At 53.6% G+C, this 22,802-nt stretch overlaps 11 protein-coding genes across 11 annotated transcripts; 6 read left to right on the top strand and 5 right to left on the bottom strand.

Annotated features, from left to right (window-relative positions):
- Positions 1-320: 320 nt before the first annotated feature.
- Positions 321-2,278, top strand: DSM5745_05703 (uncharacterized protein; the record flags this gene model as incomplete). Its single annotated transcript, XM_026747719.1, has 4 exons — positions 321-400; positions 494-742; positions 873-924; positions 1,193-2,278. 4 exons carry the CDS (start codon positions 321-323, stop codon positions 2,276-2,278), a joined length of 1,467 nt encoding a protein of 488 aa, XP_026603551.1.
- A 640-nt stretch (positions 2,279-2,918) lies between these two features.
- DSM5745_05702 (uncharacterized protein) lies at positions 2,919-4,430 on the bottom strand (the record flags this gene model as incomplete). Its single annotated transcript, XM_026747718.1, has 1 exon — positions 2,919-4,430. One exon carries the CDS (start codon positions 4,428-4,430, stop codon positions 2,919-2,921), a length of 1,512 nt encoding a protein of 503 aa, XP_026603550.1.
- A 540-nt stretch (positions 4,431-4,970) lies between these two features.
- On the bottom strand, positions 4,971-6,765 carry DSM5745_05701 (oleate hydratase; the record flags this gene model as incomplete). The annotated part of the gene is made up of 2 exons (XM_026747717.1): positions 4,971-6,192; positions 6,236-6,765. 2 exons carry the CDS (start codon positions 6,763-6,765, stop codon positions 4,971-4,973), a joined length of 1,752 nt encoding a protein of 583 aa, XP_026603549.1.
- Positions 6,766-6,948: 183 nt separating this feature from the next.
- DSM5745_05700 (uncharacterized protein) lies at positions 6,949-8,407 on the bottom strand (the record flags this gene model as incomplete). The annotated part of the gene is made up of 3 exons (XM_026747716.1): positions 6,949-7,411; positions 7,457-8,043; positions 8,096-8,407. 3 exons carry the CDS (start codon positions 8,405-8,407, stop codon positions 6,949-6,951), a joined length of 1,362 nt encoding a protein of 453 aa, XP_026603548.1.
- Positions 8,408-9,875: 1,468 nt separating this feature from the next.
- Positions 9,876-10,982, top strand: DSM5745_05699 (uncharacterized protein; the record flags this gene model as incomplete). Its single annotated transcript, XM_026747715.1, has 3 exons — positions 9,876-9,921; positions 9,971-10,071; positions 10,125-10,982. The coding sequence occupies 3 exons, from the start codon at positions 9,876-9,878 to the stop codon at positions 10,980-10,982; spliced, it is 1,005 nt and encodes a 334-aa protein (XP_026603547.1).
- Positions 10,983-11,510: 528 nt separating this feature from the next.
- On the top strand, positions 11,511-12,862 carry DSM5745_05698 (Zn(II)2Cys6 transcription factor; the record flags this gene model as incomplete). Its single annotated transcript, XM_026747714.1, has 2 exons — positions 11,511-11,606; positions 11,690-12,862. The coding sequence occupies 2 exons, from the start codon at positions 11,511-11,513 to the stop codon at positions 12,860-12,862; spliced, it is 1,269 nt and encodes a 422-aa protein (XP_026603546.1).
- A 443-nt stretch (positions 12,863-13,305) lies between these two features.
- DSM5745_05697 (RTA1 domain-containing protein) lies at positions 13,306-14,231 on the top strand (the record flags this gene model as incomplete). The annotated part of the gene is made up of 2 exons (XM_026747713.1): positions 13,306-13,492; positions 13,552-14,231. 2 exons carry the CDS (start codon positions 13,306-13,308, stop codon positions 14,229-14,231), a joined length of 867 nt encoding a protein of 288 aa, XP_026603545.1.
- A 159-nt stretch (positions 14,232-14,390) lies between these two features.
- On the bottom strand, positions 14,391-15,154 carry DSM5745_05696 (uncharacterized protein; the record flags this gene model as incomplete). Its single annotated transcript, XM_026747712.1, has 3 exons — positions 14,391-14,599; positions 14,647-14,761; positions 14,819-15,154. The coding sequence occupies 3 exons, from the start codon at positions 15,152-15,154 to the stop codon at positions 14,391-14,393; spliced, it is 660 nt and encodes a 219-aa protein (XP_026603544.1).
- Positions 15,155-16,845: 1,691 nt separating this feature from the next.
- Positions 16,846-18,394, top strand: DSM5745_05695 (putative MFS transporter; the record flags this gene model as incomplete). Its single annotated transcript, XM_026747711.1, has 3 exons — positions 16,846-17,025; positions 17,069-17,117; positions 17,163-18,394. 3 exons carry the CDS (start codon positions 16,846-16,848, stop codon positions 18,392-18,394), a joined length of 1,461 nt encoding a protein of 486 aa, XP_026603543.1.
- A 1,183-nt stretch (positions 18,395-19,577) lies between these two features.
- DSM5745_05694 (ceramidase) lies at positions 19,578-20,605 on the top strand (the record flags this gene model as incomplete). The annotated part of the gene is made up of 4 exons (XM_026747710.1): positions 19,578-19,624; positions 19,671-19,888; positions 19,964-20,245; positions 20,313-20,605. The coding sequence occupies 4 exons, from the start codon at positions 19,578-19,580 to the stop codon at positions 20,603-20,605; spliced, it is 840 nt and encodes a 279-aa protein (XP_026603542.1).
- An 811-nt stretch (positions 20,606-21,416) lies between these two features.
- sdh2 (succinate dehydrogenase iron-sulfur protein subunit SDH2) lies at positions 21,417-22,401 on the bottom strand (the record flags this gene model as incomplete). Its single annotated transcript, XM_026747709.1, has 4 exons — positions 21,417-21,740; positions 21,789-21,940; positions 21,997-22,240; positions 22,300-22,401. The coding sequence occupies 4 exons, from the start codon at positions 22,399-22,401 to the stop codon at positions 21,417-21,419; spliced, it is 822 nt and encodes a 273-aa protein (XP_026603541.1).
- Between the last annotated feature and the right edge of the window lie 401 nt (positions 22,402-22,802).

The raw sequence follows: 22,802 nt of genomic DNA, 5'->3' as shown, positions 1-22,802 counted from the left end.
GCATTTTTAAGATGGAAATCATTTCCGATGCTCGAACCACCACCCTGTACCAGGTCTGCTGCGTTACGTGACACTCGGCACCTCGCGTCTAGTTGACGCTGGAATGGATCTGTTGTGACGCTAAGAGCTGCTGTACCTACTGGCGATCAACATCAGTCGAGTCAACAGCGCGTTATCGACTCAACGCGAAACCCCATCATCATTGAGAATATGAATATGGTGGCAAAGGCCAACCGGTCACGGAACTCTCGCCCGGAGGGTTTTCAATATAAACTTCGTCGCAAGCCCAGGGTTGCATACAATTGACTTTACACGACGTCATGCCCGCCGCAGCCTGTGAAGATGTCGCCTACCCTCATTCCTCCCTCAGTCCTGCATCTCGCAGTCCAGTCATTGCGAGGTTCGCTCAGCCATACATACTCCGTGGTCCTCGTCAAGCGATTCATGTTACTCAAACCCTCGTGATACAGAGGCAGAGATAGACGATCCGCAGTTGTGCAAATAACCAGTACGGAGCCCTTCAAATGACTACATGTCCTGCGTTAACCAAGTTAGAAATGCCTGCCCTTGATTCGCTCGCCATCGCAACGCAAAAGCAATTCCTCGAACGGAGGAACTGGGCCAACAGGAACCGCGGCCCCGTCCTAGTTTTCGTCATCGTGTTCATCGTCGCTATGGGGATCGCAATGCTCGTTGCGTATCGGGCGTGGATGCGCCGCAAGGCCAGTCGGGCAAACTACGCGTGATTTTACAATGGTATCAAATTGGTTACCGCCAGACTCGCTGGCATGTACGGAGAACGATCAATGTCTATGAATGTTTACTCGATTACGGCCTTCATTGTCGCACCTGAACATCCTTCGCGAATGTAGGCGCATTTACGCATTGCAGTTACTCGGTTTATTCCAAACTTCGCATAAGGGGGTATTTGAGTCCAGGGTATCGACCGTCAAGCCTCGTTGCAGGCTCAGGTGAGCGGGACTCGGAAGTGGTCTTTTTAACTTAAATTCCACCGCTCAGTGATACCGAGCCTTCGCAACAGTTTGGAGAGAAGGCCCCGGGAATCCTTGTTCTACTTTATACCGCACTGCGCTGACTGTTAGACTGGTCAAAGGGACTGCGACCCATTTAAATATTTCGGAATGGCAGTTGTGAATCAATATCGCTATGATTATGCTAACTCAAGGTACAGAGAGATTATGATACACTAAATCTTACCAACACCAGCGTTGGCAACAACAGTGGAAGGCACATCCGCAACGCCATAAGCGTCAACCAAGCTGTCCGTGTACTGCGCAAACTGAGTCAAGACCTCCTGATCCGTCAGCGAGGGCCAGTTGCCAGAATTAGACTGGCGGTTCCATTCACAGATGTACCCAAGGTCAGCAATGCAAGCACTGGCGGAGTCGACGGTTGGCACATTGTACACCAGTGCGCCGCTAGACAACGTGGTATCGGTAACAGGGGTCGTCACCGAGTCAAAGTAGTTGCCCTCGAGCAAAACCCAGGTGTTGGTGTCAATGTCAAAGGCATGGCCGCCAACGTCCTGGAAATAGTTGTTCACCCCGTGGAAGAAAATGCGGCTGTCGGTGTTGGAGGTTCCCAGGTGAGGTGCGCGGCCGGAAACATCGTGGAGCCAGTTACCCTGGAAGGTGTACCAGTCCTCTTCGCCGATGAGCAGCAGAGTCCAGTAGTGCTTCCCATTGCATCCGGAGGACCAGTCAGTCACGCCGTCGAATTCGTTGTTCGAGATGGTAACGTGGCCAGCGGCGCCCCAGCCAGACACGATGAATTGGCGACCGGCAAGCGAGAACTTGTTGTGGTCGATCCAGACCCTGTCGCAGTCGTCGAGGGTGAGGAGGTCTCCTCCCCACACGTACTCAGGGTTTGTATCGGTGAGGTGGACGTTCTGGATGATGACGTTGCTGGCGCCGCCGCGGATGCGCAGGCCCTTGCCGCGGATGACGCCGGCGCTGCCGACACCGACGATACTCTTGTTGCTGCCGACGTCGAGAGGCGACTGGCCGGCGTTGTCATAGGTGCAGCTGACCCAAGTCCCGTCGTCGCAGGAGTCGACAATCCAGGCCTGGCCGGCGCTGGTGCCGCCAGCGCAGGTCGTTGTGCTCTTGCTGCAGCACTGGCCGGATGTCGTGCCCTCGGTGCCGACGAAGCTCCATTCGCGGTCGATGAGAATGACACGGGCGGTGTCGTCGGTGATCCATTCGACAAGTCTGCTACGTCAGCTCGAGTCGCTAGAGGAAAGAAGGGGACATACTGATCAAGGCTGGAGGGAGTCTGAGGCGTCGCGTTACCTCCGCCAGTGGTTCCAGCGGCAAAGCCAGTGGGCGTACCCACGACCTGGGCGCTGGCCGAGCGAAGGAGAAGTGCAAAGAGCGAGGTCAAGACGGCTTTCTTCATTTTTCTGGTTTGCGACGATCAGGGTTCGCACTCTGTGTCTGATCGGCAATACCTGAGACGAACGGGTGCTCTTTATACCTGGGCCCTACACCACGTTTCCGCGCATTGACAGCTCGACACCTGCCAGCCAAGAGTTAATATTGAAGTATGCAACAACGAGTCCCTTCGAATATATTATCCGCGTTAGGTAAGCGGACTATACGCCTTTACGAAGACCGGAACAATCGGCAAAACAAGAAACGACCCCTGGCAGTGCGGAGAAACGGGGAGACAAACACCTCTATTAATAACATCGTCAGGAAAGGGGGACCAATTCCAGCGCCGCAGCTGACAAGCACTAACCAAGCCCTGAATGAAGACCCCGTGAACTCCCGCCAAGATGGACGAGAATGGAAGTCTTCCTGTGGGAACCTCAATCTCTCTGAAACGCCAAGAACATCAGATAAACTACGACACCTCCGGAGGCCGACGTTGACATTTGGGGACTGGGAACAGCTCTGTCAGATTCCCAGCCCTCGAACCACGGTATCATTGCACCAATTCAACACATCCAACACCTCTTCCTTTCCATGCCAAGCGTCATTGTACGCTGAGCTAAGAGTCAATATCCCTTTCCAGGTGTCCAAAAACACCCCGAGTCCTGTCCCGAGCTCCTCTCCAGTAACCCAGGGATGGTCGACACTGAAATCTCCATACCTGTGCCGGATGACCTTGTCGAGCACACCCATACTTGAAATAGACACTGACGGCGTCTCATTGCGCGGCGGGATTGCGGGAGTCTCACTATCCGGGTAAGGCAATGTGCCTATTGCCCAGTAGGCTGAGACGAGCTTGATGTGCTCCTCGTTGTCACGGATGTCAACATAATAGTCACGGACATGCTCAGCAACGCGAAGAAATGTCTCCTGGTCAATGATGGTTCTGTTGGGAGCTCCAATGGCAGGGACAGTGAGGTCAATGGCGAGGGACTTTCCAGAGACAGAGTGGTACACAGAGGCTGGGTGAGCCGATGTGCTGTAGGGGGGCTTGCAGTGGTGGCGCTCGTTGATCAGGGAGTAGTTGATATATCTCACTGTGCGCTCTGTTTCTCTGCGGTCCTGGAGGTCCCCAGCTGCCATCGCAATTGCGGCATGGTATGCATGTGTAATGCTCAGCCCAAGGCTCCGGCATCTCTCCAACACCTTTGCCGTTGTATCTGCGGGGACTCTAATTGCAACACGTTGATGCTTTCCGGGAATAACAATGTGCTGTTGGAATGGAATACTGGCTATCTCAACGCCCTTCTTCAACTGGGCGTTGTGCTCGAGGAACTCACGCATATGCTCTTTGCGCTCTGGGGTCATGGCTGCTGGGATATCGGCTGCCACACGTAAGGGCGGGCTGAGATTCATCCACTCATCTCCAAATTCCGGTAATGCGCGGCCAGGCTGCTCATACGCCTCCGCGGCCGCAGCAAAAAGGTTATCGAAAAGAAGCAAGGTGCCCATGCCGTCGATGATGTCATGATGCGAGCGGAGGACAAGATCAGCGCGGAAGGTCTGGTCGCTGGTGGTCGGCGCCTTGACAAGAAACAGCGTTGGGAGAGCAGGCACTGGAGGGTCCGCGTTGCACCAGTCAAGACCCGACATGCGCTCTGGTACAACCCGGACAGTTTCGTCAGCCCATTGGCGCAGAGATGCGCTGTTCGAGAAGGTCTCGTAGACCTTTTTGTATTTCTTCTCGACTGGGTCGTATTGGACCCTGGAGCCAATGGTTGGGTGGTTATACCGAAGACGAATCCAGGCATTCCTCAGCGCGATCTCAACCGCTTTCTCGGCGTCCGGAAATGAGGTGCCTGGTGGTACCGGGATGGAAAAGGTAATGAACCCAGTCATTGCAAAGAAGACCCGTCCTGTTCCTTCATAGGCCTTCGCCAAAGCAGTGTAGAATTCCTCCACCTCGTCGATATCCCTCTCCCAGCGACCGGGTTCGGTACGTCTCCATTCAAACCGGGTGTATGCAGAGTTCGCCATGGCGGGTGTTCTTCGGAGTCTTGCTGAGGGAATGGACGGTGGTTGTGTTGTTGTTGATTAGGCTGGCTGCTCTGCTGCTTTTCAATGTCAACTTCGGAGCTGCGGCCCGTCTCGTCGCCCAGAGGCGAGTGCCCCTCCGCCCAGGCTCGATGCAGGTGCAGCAGTGCAGGTGGACTGCTTCACCTGCCTTATTAGGTACAAGAGGCAGCGCTCCACCTGTCCAATCATCGCGTCCCCGCCAATGAGCAAGCTAGGGAGAAATCTACCCCGGATCCACGCTATTACTGAATTTCCCCGAAGTTCAGCCGCCTACAATCAAGCCATCAAGTGGTCGAGCACACTGGGAACGCACCTGAAGGGGATTGGAACAGTCCAATTGATCATGTCCATTAGGCCGTGACCTCATCACTACACTAGTGAGTTGGGAGCGGGGTCAGGCGAAGCTTTTCTACATGCTATCGTGTGATGATGCAGTATTGATACGTGAACCCCAAGCCCAAAGCCAACATCAGATCCTGTCTACTCCCAAGGTAAACGAGCTCACAACCCCAACAATCCCACCGCAGATCCCCTCTTACTCCTTCTCCTGGCACTCCCCTCAGCCCCCTTCCCAACACCCATCAACTCCCTAACCGCAATCTGCGCCCCGCGCACACTATAATCCGCCGTGACAACAACCTCATCGCCGATCTCCACAAACGCCCCGATGCATGCCATATTGCTCATCCCCTGTGGAATGACAGCGGGTCGATCGGTCGGATGCCTTGGCAGGAACGTCGCTGTGGCGCGGGGCTGGATGCACGGGATTGTGATCGCGCTGTTAAGTATGCGCTCGTGCGAGGGGTTCTCCGGTGGGATGTTCAGATGCGCCAGGACCTCAGATAGGATTTCTCGGCCGGAGCAGTGAAGCATCGGCTTTGCAATGTATGTTCCGTTCTTTTCGGGGGCCATGGCATACCCATACGCGACCTGGATTCCATCAGGCTGGTCCTTGAATACGGGTTGTGTAGGGACTCGGAGCGTCACGAGCCACGTCGAGTCCGACAGCGTCAGGATCGTGTTAGGGCCAGGCAGGGGTCTCGTATTCGAAACTTCAGCTAGCTTCTCAAACAGCTCGGTCGAAGAAAGTGTCATCGTAAACGATTCAATGCGCGAGGCATGTAATCTCGTGCAGAAGTTATACGCGTTCCCAAACTTGCGGTGTTTCGTGCAAAGTTCCAGCCATAGGAGCCAATTCTCATCGAGCTCGGGGGAGATCTCAATGCCTGAGTCGCGCTGGGATTCGGTGTTGGGTTCTGTTTCTGGGTCCAGGGAGAGCGAGAGCGAGGACGGGTCAAAAACTGGCGGTGGTTGCGCATTTGTTCCCGTGAGCATAGAGGAGAATATTGAGCCCAGAGAGACGATTACGATGTCGTCCGGGTTCAAGTTGATGGTTACTTCGTCCTTTGAACAGATTGAGGACCGAGGTTTGCCTTCTATTGCCGGGGAGGTCTGGATTGCTGTGACTCGAGTGGGCTCGTTTGGGTCTGCTGGGTTATCGTGCGCGAAGAGAATGTCGCAGATCGTTGTGCTGAAACGGAAGTCTACGCCCCGGCTCAGCAGAAAACGCGCAATGGGGACGATGATGGACTCGTGAACGTTGTATTTTCCAAGGTCTAGTAGATGCGGGTCTGACAGGTCGTGAAGGTTGTTGAAGCGGTGCAGGTATCGTCGGAACTCGGACGCGGAGTGTGAGGGCTTCAGGCCGAACCTATCCATTTGTCTGTTGGTTAATCTTCCTTCTACTGGGGTGGAGGGAGACGTACGTCGTAGCAAGGCTCAGCCAGTAACCACTGCGAAAGAAACCTTTGGAAAAGAAATCGCATATCCTCGATCTGCCCAGGGCCTTCTCCGACTTGGACGCAAGTATGACCAGGTCGATACGATCGCGGACGCCGAGTGCCATCTTCTTCCCCTTCACAGCATTCACCTTGTTGCCCTTTCTCGATAAAAACCGCGTCTGTTCAAGGGCGGGCTTGATATCGAGTGTTTTCGCAAATTCCAATATCTCGTCGCGCACGTTACGGTCCGGATCTGAAAGCGATGGCACCAAGGATAGTAGATTTCCCATGCATAGGTCATTGAACTGCGGGCGCATTCCCGCGCGAAAGTCATAGCCGTTTTCTGTATCGCCGAGGCTAGCTGTTGTGCCGCCGGCGACGTTGAGAGTCTCGATGATATGGATGCGTGAAGGGGGGACGTGGGCTTCTTGGATTAGATGCACGGCAGCTGTCAGGGAGGCAATGCCGCTGCCTAGTATCCAGGCATCCAAGTCATTGGGGTTCCTTCTGGACATCTTGAGTGTTATAAAAGAATTGGTCTCAAAATGAATGAACTTGAAGTGGGAGCGAACATTGTATGACTTCAAGGTTGGTCGGCCGCCGAACCATGGATTTGCTCATGTCATGACGACACACTGACCACAAACACTACCTCTATTACCACAGGTGACAATGTCGGACCGCGCAATTTTACCTGGCTACGCCTCATAAAGGTCAGGGTTAACAACCTCATACTTCGCGTCCTCCACGCTGGGCAGCTCAGGGACAAAGGGCGCTTGCCCCCGTCGCTCCTTCTTCAGCAGCTCGCGAATCTTGGCTACTGATTTGCGGCCTTTGCCTTCGAAGTACTTTGGGCCTAGGTCTTCCAGTTCGAAACCTCGAGGATAGTATTTGTCGTCCTCGTCGCCTGGGAGCGGCATCCCCATCGCCCAGCTAACCCATGCACCAGGACCCCAGCGGTTCCAAACCGTTGGCTTCACATAGTATGGAATCGCCTCGTAGACGTTCACGTAGTACCGCCCATACTCGTTTGGCTCGTCGGTGAAGATGTCGATTCCTTGAAAGTTCGGTCGGGGAAGAGCAAGGTAGCGCAAGTAGAACTTGCGAATGGCCACCAGGGAGGAGAAAATCGTTTTGTACACGGCGGAAGGCGGTTGATACCTGTTTTATCAGTACACTTCATGATTGTAGCGGAGAAGTTCATACATCATCGCCTGTCGCAATCGGTCATCCATCATGCAAGACGCAAAGTTGATGCCCACCGGCTTCAAGAACTGCGGCAGGGTATAAACAAGTACGTCCATTGTCTTGTCCGCAACCTCTTTATTCGACGGGCTCGGCTTCATAAAGCTTTCCTCATACTTGAGACTCCACGCCCGCAGCTCCTCCAGAAAATGCAGCCCGTCGCGGAATCCATGCGGTCCTGACGGCAGATCCGCAAAGCTGATTTCAAGAGCGTCACCAAGACTCTTCCAGTATGTGCCGATGGCACATTGTTCAAGTTCACTAAGCGACCGCCACTCAAACATGGCAATAAAACGGATTGGCTCGAGCGCAAATAAGCTCAGAGTATAGAGCATGTCAGCTTCAAGGATCTTTCCGCTGCTCCGGTACCCAACATGCAGGAACTTGGTGCGTGCTATAGCTGTCTGCGCACGTTCGGACGACGGCTTGAATGCCATGAACTGACCGATTAGGGCACCTGTATCGGCGTACCGCTTGAAGGACGTCGCTGGGTTCGAAAATTGGGAAGTTTTGAGGAGGAGGGTGGATATTGTAGGAATGCCGTAGGTCTGTTCAGGTTAGAGCATGCTATCTTGCTACAAGGGAGTGCAAGTACCCTACCCTAAACAAAGCGAATTGCAATGCCTTGAGCGAGGCCGATGGGAACTCCATCACCAGCATCCCTTTTTGGATTTCCCATGCGTCATGGTCCGTCATCGAGGCCATCTCTTCCCGCGTTGTGTACTTGCGGTATACTTTCTGCAGGCGCTGGAGTCTTTGGTAACGCAGAGATCGTTGGAGGAGAAAGTATGCGGCAAGAACAGCAGCCAATAGACCCTTGCGTTTTCGAATGTCACTCCAAAACTCCATAAGCAGAGTCCGGATCGGGATCTGCTTGAGGCTCATTGACGCTTGTAGTAGCCTTTGGTCCATGGTTGGTTGTCGGTTTACTGCAGTGAAAGTGCATATGGGGTAGCTGAATTGTGAGGCCTTATATGAATGCGCGTCAATGACATCAGGCGACGAGCGAGCTTCTCTTGTATCACCATATTGGCCAGTGATAGGAAGAATATCCCTGTCTTTCCGTTGTTGTTTTCATGTGCTCGGGGATCAGCGCGCGGACCGAGGAAAGAAGGCCACGATCGCGGGGAAGGAGCCTCTCAGGTGTTTGCGATTGCCCATACCTAGTCGCATCGAATGAGTCGCTTGTTTGAAATGCCATAGCCGAGGAAAGAAGAGCTTCGATTTGTCAAATTGACTCCGGGATGGTTGCTCCCGAGATCGTATGTTGAGTTGTATATGGGGAACTGACTCGATCGAGCTGACAACGCAGATCCAACGACTTAATTCCCCGCCCAGAGCACTAGGCTCTCCGGCAGATAAAGTTACAATCGGTACGCCTGAGCAAAGACTTCTGCCGCGGATGGACCAATCTTGGTTGTCATGGTCAGCTTGCTAGCGACAGTGACAGAACTAGTTTCCAACGACTGAGCTTATCTTCACAAGCATGTAAGAATCCTTTCCGGGCCTGGAGTATAGCTGTCGGCGGTCGCAGACAAACTGCTTTTGAAAAAGACACGCATTTGATTCACACATCTCCGTGATCGGAGCTCGTCCGGTTCAGCGGAGCGCTGTTGGATTATTTAGGCGCTGTGCTCCTCGCTTTGGGCACAGCCTTAAAGTGGGACGCATACACTGGTTATGTTGGCAAGATTCAAGGCAGTTATCACTGTAGAAGTAATCATCCGTCTCGCATTTTGAGCTAGATGGAGGTCCTTGGCCAAAGCGACTCATTTCCAGCAGCGCTGAAGGGTCCACGCTTTATTGCGTGGGATGATTCGACCGGTGTTGAATCTCAGCCCTAGCATGAGAGAGACAGATGACGACAAACTGCGCGTGGAGAAGCCAGCGGACATTCCAGCCCTACGGAAGTTCGAGAAAACCAACGGCGCTAGCGGAACCGAATCTGCCTTACTCCAGTCGGATCGAATCTCGTGTAATAAGTTCCGAAAGGTGAAGGCTGAGAGGCTGAGAGGCTGGACTGATCAGGCAGCAAGGCTTGCATTGCGGCTGAGGCGAGAGATCGGCCCCCAATCCCATTCCCACTGCCACGGCATGGAGGGGCTCAGCCACTGTTGCTATTCGTCGCAGGATCCTCGGAGATTTGTACGAGGCGCGAGCACGAATAAGCGCACAGCTGAGTGTTGGTTTGCCTGATTACCATATCCACAGCTGGCATAGCCTCGAAAACGCTTGCAAAGCCGCAAGGCTGGGACGTTGCGCGGTAGGTAACCTTCCTATTAATAAGGAAACGCAGGGGAACGTTGCTCAAACTCTTATCTTTCTCCAGTATGTTTCCTTTTCAAACTGCAAGGATCGCACATAAGATATGCTGGGAAAGATGCATTATCCCTTGTCATCGTCGTTTACGTCCCCATCGCTAGCCGGTAAGTTTCTCTCATCGCGTTGGTTGAGTCGATGAGCTAATTTCTCCAGGCGAATGCAACAAGGCTCAAAAGATTTTGGATTCGTTTATCAATCCAGAGATAGTGAGCGTGGACAAACGCATTCCTCGCAAGGTGCTGGAAAATGCCAAGGTAAGAGTCATCCACCAGAATCGCGGGGCTCGAGCAGAGATTAACGACAATAGGGCCTTGCGATCTTCAGCGTCTTTGAAGTCGGCATGATGCGCTCCCTTCGAATCGGCTCCGGACTTGTAGTCGCTCGCCTTGCCAATGGGACCTGGTCGGCCCCGTCCGCGATCACAACCGGCAAACTTGCGACGAAGGGCCAGTTTGGGATGGAGCTTACAGAGTTTGTATACGTGCTCAATAGCGACGCGGCCGTGGAAAAATTCTCACAGTCCAAAAATTTCACACTCGGCCACGATGTCTCAATAGCGGTCGGACCATTCGGACGCAGCGCGGAGCTGACGGGGGATGAATACGTGGCGGATATATTTGCATATTGCAAAACACGAGCTGTGTTTGGAGGCTCAACATTAGAAGGCGCGACGATCGGCGAGAGAATAGATGCGAATCGAAAGATATACCAGAAGGCAGTCACGGCGCGACAACTACTTCGAGGAGAGGTCACGTTGCCACCGGAGACATACGGGCTCATGAAAATATTGCATTCAACGATGCTGCGATCAATAACGAGAACCTCGTCCGTTGATCGAGTCAAGATTGTGAAGACCGCTCCCCAGCATTCAGCAGCCACTAAACTGCGAGCTCGGTCGTCGACGACGGCGGCACCAGTGAAGGAGGAGGATCGTTTCTACGGACCACAGATTGTCGCGCCGCATCAGATCACGATAGAGATCACGGACTGGTCCGCAGTTGAGCTTCCGAGCAGTTTGACGAGTTATCAGGAGCCGCGGATATCGCTCGAGTCAGAGCCCGCTGGTTCCTCTACCGAACATCCGACCATTCTCAAGCCTGGGAGACGAACCTGGAGTGCTACATCCAGCGGGAGCTGGAGTAGCCATGAATCGCTCCATTTTTGAGGACTGCATGGCGATAAAGCCCGACTTGTTCATGTTGTATATAGACATCAGGCTCCATTTATACCCGCAATGTCAACGAAGAAACGGCCCTATCATTCGAATATCCTCAGTGTATCCCGAATGCCTTCCATGAAGTGAAGCCTCTGCCGGCGCGTAACTTGAGATCAGCCGCCTTGGGTTCTACCAGGAAGCTTATCCCCAGATCCTTTGGAATCAATATGGCAAGCGACTCATAGACGTGTCCTTATTCGCAAACAGACTATTGTAAACGTCTGCTCAGAAATTGTTGGCTTGAGTGTTGAACAGGGCAAAAGGGGGAGGGCAATGAGATCTCTGGCAGGCACTCTTGCCGGGCCTCAGCGGAGGGCGGCCATACGAAAAGTTATACATGAAACCGTTTGGTAGCGCGACCCCAACCAGAATAGAAGCGCGGATCAGGTGACGCCGATCAGTGCCCCAGGCAGCCACATTTCGAAAACGGCAGAAAAGTAACGAATACGAAACTTTCCATCAACACCCTCCAGCATCATGGACAGCGAACAACTCCAGCAGAAGATTCGATCACGGCGCACACATCGCAAGTCGCGCCTTGGATGCGGGAATTGCAAGAAGCGGCGCGTTAAGGTACGGACTCCTCGTGAATCGAATAAAGGGTGGCGACAACACGTCGAACCAGCATCATAGAGGCTAGGCTGATATAGAGGCAGTGCGACGAGAAGAAACCGATGTGCTCAAACTGCGTCCAGCACTCTATCGACTGCGACTTTCAATTCCCAGCTTCAAGTTCACCCTCCGAGGGTTCAACACCACCTCAAACACGGCGGTTCAAATTCCGCCCATCCAAATACCAGTCCCAAACCTCTTCGCCTGCACCAGAGCAAGCCAGCTCTAACTCGCGTTCTATTGGAGTTCAATGCGATTCGTCGCCTACCATAGACTTTAAGGGGGGTCCGGGAGAGGGGATTTCGTTACCGGACCTGTCCCTCTTCCACCACTTCACCACATCAACATACTGCACCCTCGCAGCCGAGGAGGCATACCCTGTCTGGCAAATCCATGTCCCGCGATGGGGCTTCTCCTTCCCCTCTATCATGCACCTACTCATCACTCTCTCGGCTCTGCATCTTGCCCACTTGAACCCAGCCAAACAAGCCGAGTACATCCACGAAGCCGACGAGCATTTCACATTCGGAGTGCGATCTGTCACATCGGTCCTTGCTCTTGATACGCTTGACTCGACGAACTGTCAACAGATATATATCGCCGCGGTCATGATCTGCTTTGCATACTTTGCTCGCGGCCCAAGGGACGGCGAGTACCTTGTTTTCAACGCCAAAGGAAAATCAGAGTGGCTAGTCCTTTTGCACGGAGTGCGCACAATACTCAGTCAGAAGCAACCTGAAATCTTCACGGGCGTGCTTGCACCTGAAAAGGAGAAACAGAACATGGATATACTCAACCCTGAGCTCGACACTGAACTGTCGCGGCATATCCACCGGCTCCAAGAAGTCAAAGCCATGGTGAGTGTTGAGATTCAAGCAGACAGCGACCTATACGTCCAAGTGGTCGATGACCTAATCGGATGCTTCGATGGCGCATATCAAAAGCGAAAAGCCGGCATCGTACCCCAAGATTTGATGCCATTCACAGTGGGATGGACATTCCGCCTTCCAGAGATGATGATCGACAGATTAGAAGGGAGAGAGCCGGTTGCGCTTGTAATCCTGGCGCACTGGGCTATTCTGCTCCGGTACATGGGCGACGTCTGGTTTATGCGCGGCTGGGACCAGCATATCATACTGGGGATTAGGGCTTGTCTGCCGCCGGCGTATCATGCTTGGATCGAGTGGCCTGAAGAAGTCATAGCGTCTGAGCAGTGATGTAATATAAGCACCTAAATTAGAATCTAGTCTTGTTTATCCAAAGCATTGGACGGACCCACGGTAAAACCCCGGCATAAGGAGCTGTTACACTGCTGCCTTTTACAAAATCACCCAATAGGCTTGTCCACGGGCTATCTACACTTCAGAAATTGTAGATAACCGTCGATCAGTTCTATGAATGCCCCTAAAAATAACGTGCCCCCACCCTAAAAATCTTGACGCTTGCCGCCCCACCCGTATTCGTTCCAGCATTACCCGAAACGGCAATCAGTCGAAACGCGCAATGGACCCTGGAATTATAAAAGAGTCAGCAGAGGCATCTGAATTCTGTTTGACATCCTCTCTGTCTCTAAAACGTCTTTGGCCATTGCTTCCGTCTAACTTTCTTGTTTCCATCCATATCTTCTTGTTATCACCACCATCAACCTTTCCACCATACAATGGACTTCACCTTCCACCCGGGCGTCAACGGCTCAGACCCCTGGGTCGAGTTCTACCCCTACAACCCCTCCCTCACAGCCGGCTACGCCTTCATGGCCATCTTCGGCATCGCAACGCTCATCCATCTCGTCCTGATGATCCCCTACCGAGCAGCCTACTTCATCCCCTTTGTGCTCGGCGGAGTCTGTACGTCCCTACCTACCCCTCCACCAACTCTGTACCGCAATTAACAAGATCCTTGCTAGGCGAAACATTCGGGTACCACGGCCGCGCCCGCTCCCACAACGACAGAACAGGCATTGGCCCCTGGGCACAGCAACAGATGCTCCTGCTCTGCGCGCCCCCTCTCCTCTCAGCAAGCATCTACATGACTCTCTCGCGGCTGATCCGCGCGCTGAACGCGGAGGAACACTCCCCTATTCGACCAAAACGTCTAACCGTGCTGTTCGTGCTCAACGACATCGTCTGCCTGTTGACCCAGCTTGTGGGTGCCGGTCTCCAGGTCACGGGTGAGCAGAAGATCATCAGTATAGGCAACAAGGCTGTTCTGGCTGGGTTGATCTTCACGTTGTTTGTGTTTGGGTGGTTTATTTGGATTGTTGTCACGTTTCACCGGCGGCTTTCGGCGGCTCCGACGGCGGTTTCGTTGGCTGAGGGGGTTAGTGGGTGGAGGCGGTATATGTGGGTTTTGTATGTTGTTTGCGGGTGTATGGTGGTTAGGAACTTGGTGCGGACGATTGAGTTTGGGAGTCCGCATGGGGCGGATGTGAGGAGTCGCGAGGTGTATATCTATGTTTTTGACGGGACGCTTATGGCGGTTGTTATGGGGCTTTGGGTTGTTTGGCATCCTGGGCGGTTGGTGAAGAGCGCTCGAAGGGTTGGGAGGGGGATTGATGGGGATATGGAGCTTCTAGGGGGGAAATAGGAGGTTGAGCTTCTTGTTTCACGTTTATATAGACTGTGATTGAGGTGTCTGGCGTACAGGCGTTTGTTGGATTTCATAATATGAAGATTGAATTGAATGAATATCTATATGCACGCTTCATAACTCATCAACATGCATGATGCTAGTTGCTAAAGTGATCTATGCGGACTTGCCGAAGACCTTGAAGCGGTCCTCGATGGGAGCAAAGGTCTTTTCCATGGGACGAGAGGTGGGAGTGCCAAAGACGAGCTGGGCATCGAGCTTCCAGCTGGCGGGAATGTTCCACTGCTTGGTGATCTGCTCGTCAATGAGGGGGCTGTAGTGCTGAAGGTTGGCACCGAAGCCTTCAGAGGCGAGGGCGGTCCAGACTAGAAACGTCAGTACAAAGCCCAAAGAACCCTGAGAACAGGCTTACCAAGGTACTGAGACATGGCGTTGGACTCAAGAGCAAAAGGATCGAACTTGTCGGCGTAGGCCGCAAACTTCTCCTTGATGTCCTTGAGAGAGTCGTAGTCGACGAAAAAGAGAGCCTGCATCGCGATTAACAACCAATACTATGACCCGATTAGACTGGTCAAAAGACGTACAGTTCCATAAGCAGCACGGAACCCCTCGAGCTTAGGCTTGGTGTGAGACTCGTACGCCTCCTTGGGCAGGGCACCAGCAGCAACAAGGCCCTCCATAGCCTCGAGCGCAATGTCCCACACCTTCTGGTGCTCCTCCTTCAGCAGCAGGACGACGCGGGAGGTCTGGGTGTTGAAGGAGCTGGGCACGTGCAGGACGGCATCGCGGACAATGGCCTCGATGGTGTCGTCGGAGACGGGGCTCTCAGCCTTGAGGCCGTAGATGGTGCGGCGGGTCTTGACGGCCTCGAGGAGGGTGGCGGTAGCGGGGTTCTTGAACTCAACCATTGTGCTTCCCATTGTGCTTGCTGGATTGATTGATTTGTAGATGAGAGTAGTAAAAAGCAGCGGATGAGGGGCAGAGGGGCAGCGGATTTATACGACAGGAACGGCCTGTGGGATCGTTAATTCCGCACGAGGTGGCCAATCACAGCGTAGCGATGGGGCATTCCCAAGGGGTTTGTCAGCGGTACGCGGTGATTAGAAATTAATAAATAATTTGGGGGCCATCGCGTGAGAAGCTTTGTCACTTTGATATTTCATGATAACTACAAATCAACAATCTGGCAGCTGAGCGCTAAGCGATCAGCTGGAATCGGCATCGAGCACCGGTGCCTGGCCAAGCTCAACGCCGAGCCTGGTGGACTGGTCCGACTCATGGCGTTCCTGAACTGCACGTGACTGGCGGAAGGTTCCAGATTAGGCAGTCACGTGCTTACCAACAAGCATCATTGGACTGAAGGTGCCATGGAAAGCATGCCCAGGTGCACTCAAGAATCCCCAGGAGCCCAGGGCGATGACCAAAAATCCCGAATGCCACATCCAACTTCGCTTAGGTATATGACGGCTTTCTGTGGTCTTTCTACACCCTATCCTTTTGCGTCCAATTCTTGGCCCGGTTCAGTGTTACTGACTTCGCACTCTGCCTCGTTCCGCATTCATTCTTGATGCTGGGGATTTGAGCTTCGGATAGTGGATTCTCCTTGTCTCTCTGAGTGGCTTTTCTCGTCGTCGAGATCAAGAAAGTACTGTCGCCCTTCATTCCGACCTTGCAGTCCCTCCTTGCATTCCTGCTGGGCATCCGAATACCAGCCAGTTCTCGCAGCTCAATCTGATTGCCAGCTTCACCAGAGCCAGATAGCCCGTTTACAAGGCTATGGCAAAAGGCGCTATATCCTTGGACAGAGCTGGACTTACGGTTGGAGAGTTCTTGTCCTTTTTGGAAGTGCCGCGTGTTCCCGCGTCATGAAGAGCTTCGCATCCCGATGAAGATCGCAAGATGGACCTTGAGAATGCCCCCTGCGTATTTCAGGGCCATGCACTTTGCATGTGCTCGGAGGCGCCTCGACATCTCCTGGATGCGTGTGGTGATTGATGGTTGACGTTTCACTTGGCGAGGGCATTATGATATCCTTTCGAACGAGAGATCACTCCCTTCTGAAATGACGCCCGTGAGTTTCGCTGGCCAGTTTTCAGTCATTGCCACAAGAACTGGGAACTGTCTCTGACAGTCACATAAACAGGGGATCGTGACTGGTTCTTGAAGTCATTATTGACCAGGCGCACATCTCGGTTAGAAGCACGGGGGAACTCCGAGATAGATCCTTTAAGAGACCAGATGCTGCAGCCAAGAGGAAGATCGCAGTTCGGATAACCCCAGCTGCCGAGTGCAGGCTCTTGCCGAGGTCCTAGACATGCTTGAGTCTGGACAGTCTCCATATCCCTCCCCCCGCATTTACACCAAGATTGTGTGGGGGAGGAGCACGTTTTCCCATCTTGGTGGACATTTGCCTACTCCAAACTGCTCCAACTGCCGCAGTGGCTACCAGCCTATCCTTGCAATGACGGCCAAGAAAGTATCCCCGCATCGGATCTTAAATCGGCTTCGAAGCTGCTTGGCAGCTTGATGACTGGTCACTGGAGAGGCCGGTGTCTTCTCTATAATGTGTGCGATGGTCCCAGTATTGACAGCTATTACAGCAACCTTCGAAATGCCTGCCAGTGATCCAGGAAAGCCTCAGGACCTGTTTGTGGAGGATGTCCCAACAGAGGCTGAGCGCAAGCTCAACCGAGAGACCCTCAATAGACTCGACTTGGTTTTGATGCCAATGACGCTGATCCTGTACTTGCTGGCTTGGCTGGACCGAGCAAATGTCGGCAATGCTCGAGTAGTAGGTTTTCCTGCCATCGAAAAAGACGTTGCTGACTGGAAAGGCTGGCTTGGATACCGACCTTAACCTCAGCGACCACCAGTACAAAGTTGGTATGTACAGCCCTTTCATCATAAGCGATCAATCTAATTGGATAGCAATCACGGTGACCTACGTGCCCTACATCCTCTCCGAGCTTCCTTCCAACCTGATCCTAAAGAAAATCGGCCCTCGAATCCTACTCCCAACCCTCTGCACGGCCTGGGGCCTCGTCACAATCCTGCAATGCGAAGCCCGCAACTTCAGCGGCTTTGTAGCCTGTCGCTTCTTCCTCGGCCTTTGCGAGGGCGGCCTCTTCCCAGGCATAGTCCTGTACCTCTCTGGATTCTACCGGAGGAACGAACTTCAAGTCCGAATCGCCCTCTTCTTCTCCGCCGCCTCTTTGAGCGGCGCATTTTCTGGCCTCTTGGCAGCAGCGATTCAGCAGATGGACGGGATCCGTGGTCTTCGCGGGTGGCAGTGGATATTCATTCTGGAGGGCCTCTTCACCGTCTGCTTTGGCCTGTTCTCCTTCGCCATGCTTCCAAATACGCCCGAGACCGTCATGACCTTCACACCGCGTCACAAAGAACACTGCCTCCGCCGTCTCCAATCCGACGCCAACCTCTTCGAGTCAGACAAGGTCACCACCAAGAAGGTTTTCTCCGTCTTCAAAGACATCCACGTCATCCTCGTCTCGGCCATCCTCTTCTGCAGCGGAACCTGCCTCTTCGGACTGGCCTACTTCTCCCCGTCAATCGTACAGGCCATGGGGTACTCCAACACCCGAACCCAGCTTATGACCGTGCCCCCTTACGCCGTTGCCTTTGTCGTAACGATGATCACGGCGTTCATCGCAGACCGGTACCGCCAACGTGGGCTCTGCGCCTTCGCAACAACCCTCATCGCCTTGGTCGGCGCCGTACTCATGCTCGTCGGCCGCAGTATTGCAATCCGATACACGGCGCTTATCCTGCTGGTTACGGGTATCTACGCCGCAGCCCCGTGCCTCATCTCCTGGGTGCCCAATAACACGGCAGGCCATGTGCGCCGCGCGACGGCGGTCGCGATTGGGTTTGTCTCGACTAGTTCCGGCGGTGTGTTGAGTACATGGTTGTATCCGAGAAGCTCGGCACCGTATTATATTCTGGGTGCGAGGGTGAATCTCGCGATGATTGTGGTGATGCTGGTGGGATTGGTTGCCCAAGTGGGTGTTTTGCGGTGGCTGAATGCGCAGAAGGAGGTGAGGAGCTCGGAGTTTCTTACGCGGCTTGGTTTGGAGGGGAGGACCTTTGAGGACCAGTTTGAGGTGCTGGGGGATAGACATCCGAGTTATCGGTATACGTATTGAGGTTGTGGTGACGATGATGCTCACGGCACCGGGGATCTACTTCCAGGCAACGAACCGAAACGGGCTTAGGAGCAAGTATCGCTAGCAATATGAAGTCCAAGGCTCTCCTATCGGAAATCTTAGAGGCCCGCAGCAGCTGATTGTAGATCGAAGTGAAAGTCATACGGCTACTGTCAAGACTTCTGTGCCACCTGGTAGGGTCGTCTTGCTACCTTCGTGATATCCACGACGATCCGATGGTATCCGCGGCGAACAACCGTGGTTAAAGGAGTCTTAAGTAGTTGAGGATGCACCGTAGCTCCTCTGCGTTAGGTTGACCATGAGAATGCCTGACCTGTATGGGACCAGCCTGACGTCCCCCAAGATTTCCAGTTTCCCATTCGATATGTATAGATCTGAACTGGTGACTTGCGTCTAGAGCCTACATATGCACGTCACACTGAACCGTGCATACGTCGCTGAGTCCTGGCCAATTGACCGGTTGGGGGATTCCTGAATAGACTCTGTCTCTAGCCCATAAGCAGACGAGCTTGGTGAGCAGGCCTATTGAACAAACTTCCGGATGAGCACATGGCGGATTATCAGGCTGTGCAAATCAACTTTATCTGCAGGACGAAATCAGCGGGCCAGGTCGGCGAAATCTTCAAGCCCTAACCCTGACACGGGGTGTTTTGTGTCGAATTGTCGGCGACCGCGCCAAGGTGAGTGGGCGAGCTGTGCCACGCATGCCAATAAAGGGGCAAATGAGCCGGATTTGAGGCATCTGATCAATGCTGACAATCACCGCATGTTGACGGCAGTCATCATTCCGACAACGTCGATTGAGATGCCGACGAGTTAAATATATCGGGGATAGGTTAAGTTTTCCAGCGGGTTGTGTTGACGCGCGGAGTTGCTGGTGTTTATATATTTTTTGGTGTGCGGGGTTTTGTCCCTCCACTCACTATGAGACTTGTGCAACAATGGCATTGAGACACTGGATGAACTCCTTACAGCCAACTTACACCATGCGACAATGATCAATCCATTGTTTACCTACCCTGCAGCCACTGTATAGTCACTCTAGTGTATACTTGAGAAACACAGTGGGGCGGGTTCGCCTTCCGCGCGTCTCCGCAATCCACACGCTCTCGTCCTCCTTCCTCCTCCCTTCGCTCTCTCACAGCCACTCCAATCCAACGCCATGAACCCAATCGAGCCTTTCTGGGGCCCCCAGACCTCATACCTCAAGTGCGTCCTCCATTCATTAGCCGTATAAATACTAAAAGCCTCCCAGCTTCTGCGAAGAAGACTACGTAATCACCCGCTACGTGGCCGAGTTCATCAACACCCTCAGCAGTCTAATCTACTGCGCGTTCGGACTCTACGGGATCTCCCAGCTGTCCAAACGAAACCAGGCCTCGCTGTCCCGCTGCATCCCGTACTATGGACTCATCGGCGTGGGCGTCTGCTCGGCGGGGTACCACATGACGCTGAAGTACCACACGCAGATGTGTATGTTCCGCCATTTTACCACTCATTATCTCAAATGTGTCCAGACGGCTTACATGTAGACTATCCGCGGTGCAGCGGACGAACTCTCCATGCACCTCCTAACAACCCCGCTCCTCTACCGCATCCTCACCTTCCAAAAGAACGCACAGTACACTCGCACCATCGGGACAACCCTCTCCATCGCCTTCGCCATCGTCATGCTCGTGCACATGGTAATGGACGAGTTCCTGCTGCACGCCGTCTCCTTCGGGACCGCCGTGCTCCTCATCACAATCAAGACGATCCAGACAATCCCGCGGCAGATCCACGACCCAGCGATCCGGTTCAACATCAAGATTGTTTCGCGGTTTGGACTGTGTACGGCCTCGTCCATTTCCCTCCCTTCCTAACTTTAAACTTCAATGCTAACCGCTACCTTACCCAGTCTGCTTCATCTTCGGCTACACAATGTGGCTGGTCGACAACTTCCTCTGCCCGTCTCTATCGGGCGCCCGGGACCTCGTCGGCATGCCGCTGGCCTTCCTGTTTGAGTTCCACGGCTGGTGGCATGTGTTTACCGGCATTGGCGGGTATGTTGCCGTTGCGGTCGTGGACCTGATTACCTCGAGCGAGGTCAACCGGGATCCGACGCCCGAGATGGCGTTCCCGGTGCCGCTTGCGGCGAAAATCATTGCGGAGGTTGTTGGTGGGAGTGGAAGTGGGACGAAAGGGCAGTAGCGGATGAAGTAGCCAGTTTGTTATGGGAGGATATATATCTACCTCGATAGAAAGTTGGAAGTTGGTGTTTTTGTTGGCGTACTGGGGCCGGGGTATAGATCCATCCAATCATGTCGGGGGTATTGTTAGATGATCAGCAGGGACAGAATATAGACTTCTTCCGCCTTACAGGTCAGGGTAATCATAGAGCCTTGTTAGACGGCCGTCGTGGCATCAGGTCCATTTCATATCCACCCGAGCCCTCCTCAACTCACTAGATGGTATCACTCCTGGGACCAACATTCGGCACTTTGGTTGGTCTCCGGTTGTCCGAAGTGGATCGGACCCTTACCCCGTGATGCGTCCACGACGCATTCTAGCCTCTAGGCACGTATAGTCACACAGAATTGATGGGATTGAAGCCCGGGCTGCGACGGGGAGAAGCTTGTCCTCGCGCAGGCGAAGCCAGCCCCGCCGACCAGAGCGTCGGCCTCAGATTCCGTAGTGGCAATCTTCATGCCGTCACTCTACCTATCGTATGAATCTGAAGAAAAGTCGAGCTAGCTAAGGAATCCGTACTGTAGCCATGTCAGTACCCTGCAGAGGCGTTGTTCGCTCGAACGGGCCAAGTCAAGATAAAGAACCGTGTATAATATTCACACATTTACACCTATTGAAACATCCGACGTCAATGGCCTCAAAACAAGGGAATAAGCTAGATCAAAGATACATAGGAAAGAAGGGAAAATTCGAAAAACACAACCAATGCTAGAGAAGGGAATGAGAATGAAACTGAAAACAATTTTATATCCCGACGCTTTCCGCTCCGCCTCTAGTGAGCCGCCATCATCTTCTTGATCTCGGAAATGGCACGCGCAGGGTTCAGACCCTTGGGGCAGGTCCGTGTGCAGTTGAGGATGGTGTGGCAACGGTACACGCTCATGCTGTTGTCGATGGCGTGCTTGCGCTCGGCGGTCTTCTGGTCTCGGGAATCGGCCAACCACCGGTAGGACTGGAGGAGGATGGCAGGGCCGAGGTACTCCTCGCTGTTCCACCAGTACGACGGGCAGGAGGTTGAGCAGCAGGCGCACAGAATGCACTCGTACAGACCGTCCAGCTTCTTGCGGTCCTCGGGGCTCTGGCGGTTTTCAAGACCCTAAGATTGTCAGTATCCGGCTCGTCATCCAAACGTGGCTATCCTTACATCCTCGGTCTTCGTGTCGCGCTGCAGGTACGGCTTGATGGACTTGTACTGCTTGTAGAACTGGGTCAAATCGGGGACGAGGTCCTTGACGACGTAGGTGTGTGGCAACGGGTAGATGCGAGACTCCTTGGTGGTGTCGGTGGGAATGCGGCCTATCATCGTTCGTTAACTGCTGTCCAGGCGTCCAAATCGTTCTGTCGCAACATACACAAGCAAGCGAGGGTGTTGACACCGTCAATGTTCATCGCACAGCTACCGCAGATACCCTCTCGGCAACTCCGTCGGAAGGTGAGGGTGGGGTCGATTTCGTTCTTGATACGGATGAGGGCGTCAAGCATCATAGGGCCGGTTTTCTTCAGGTCCAACTCGTAGGTCTGCATCTTGGGCTTCTCGGAGGGGGCGTCGGGGTTCCAGCGGTAGACCTGGAACTTCTTGATCTGAGGCGCGGGCTCCTACACATCCAAACATTAGCCGCGACAAGGCCGGTGCTGATGAGCCTGATGTTTCTCACCGAGCCAGACTCGACAGTCGCATATGAGCGAGCAAAGGTCGCGGGGCGGAAGAGCGACCTTGAGGAGGCGAGAAGGCGCGACGTTGTGCGAAGAGAGGCCATCGTGACTTTTTCCTTCAATCCGGATCGCAAAGGGATAGGGTCAATGGGGCGAGAAGCGGGTTAGAGAGAGCAAGAAGAAGAGAAGAGGGGAGAGGATGGCAACGACAACAGTCCGCCAGCGATGATTAGCAAATGCAGAGCCAGAGAAGCGAGGATCAAGAGGTCAAGGCAAGCAATCGTCACGAAGAGTCTCGTTTCTGCCACCAAAAGGTAACCTCGGGTCTGGCGGTCGGCACTGTGCTGATTCAGCTGCCGTCCGCCAATCACAAGATGGCTAATTACAAGCGTCGGGCGGACACGGCGGCCTTTGAAGGGAAATCATATCCATCACTGCTACAGTCGGCAGTTCTACAGTGGTTGAGCACTTCTCTTCTATCTTCTATACGCAGCTCAAGGACAGG

This window comes from Aspergillus mulundensis (genome assembly GCF_003369625.1).
Source record: "Aspergillus mulundensis strain DSM 5745 chromosome Unknown scaffold_5, whole genome shotgun sequence".
NCBI classification, from domain to species: domain Eukaryota; kingdom Fungi; phylum Ascomycota; class Eurotiomycetes; order Eurotiales; family Aspergillaceae; genus Aspergillus; species Aspergillus mulundensis.
This window is presented reverse-complemented; position numbering and strand designations above follow the sequence as displayed.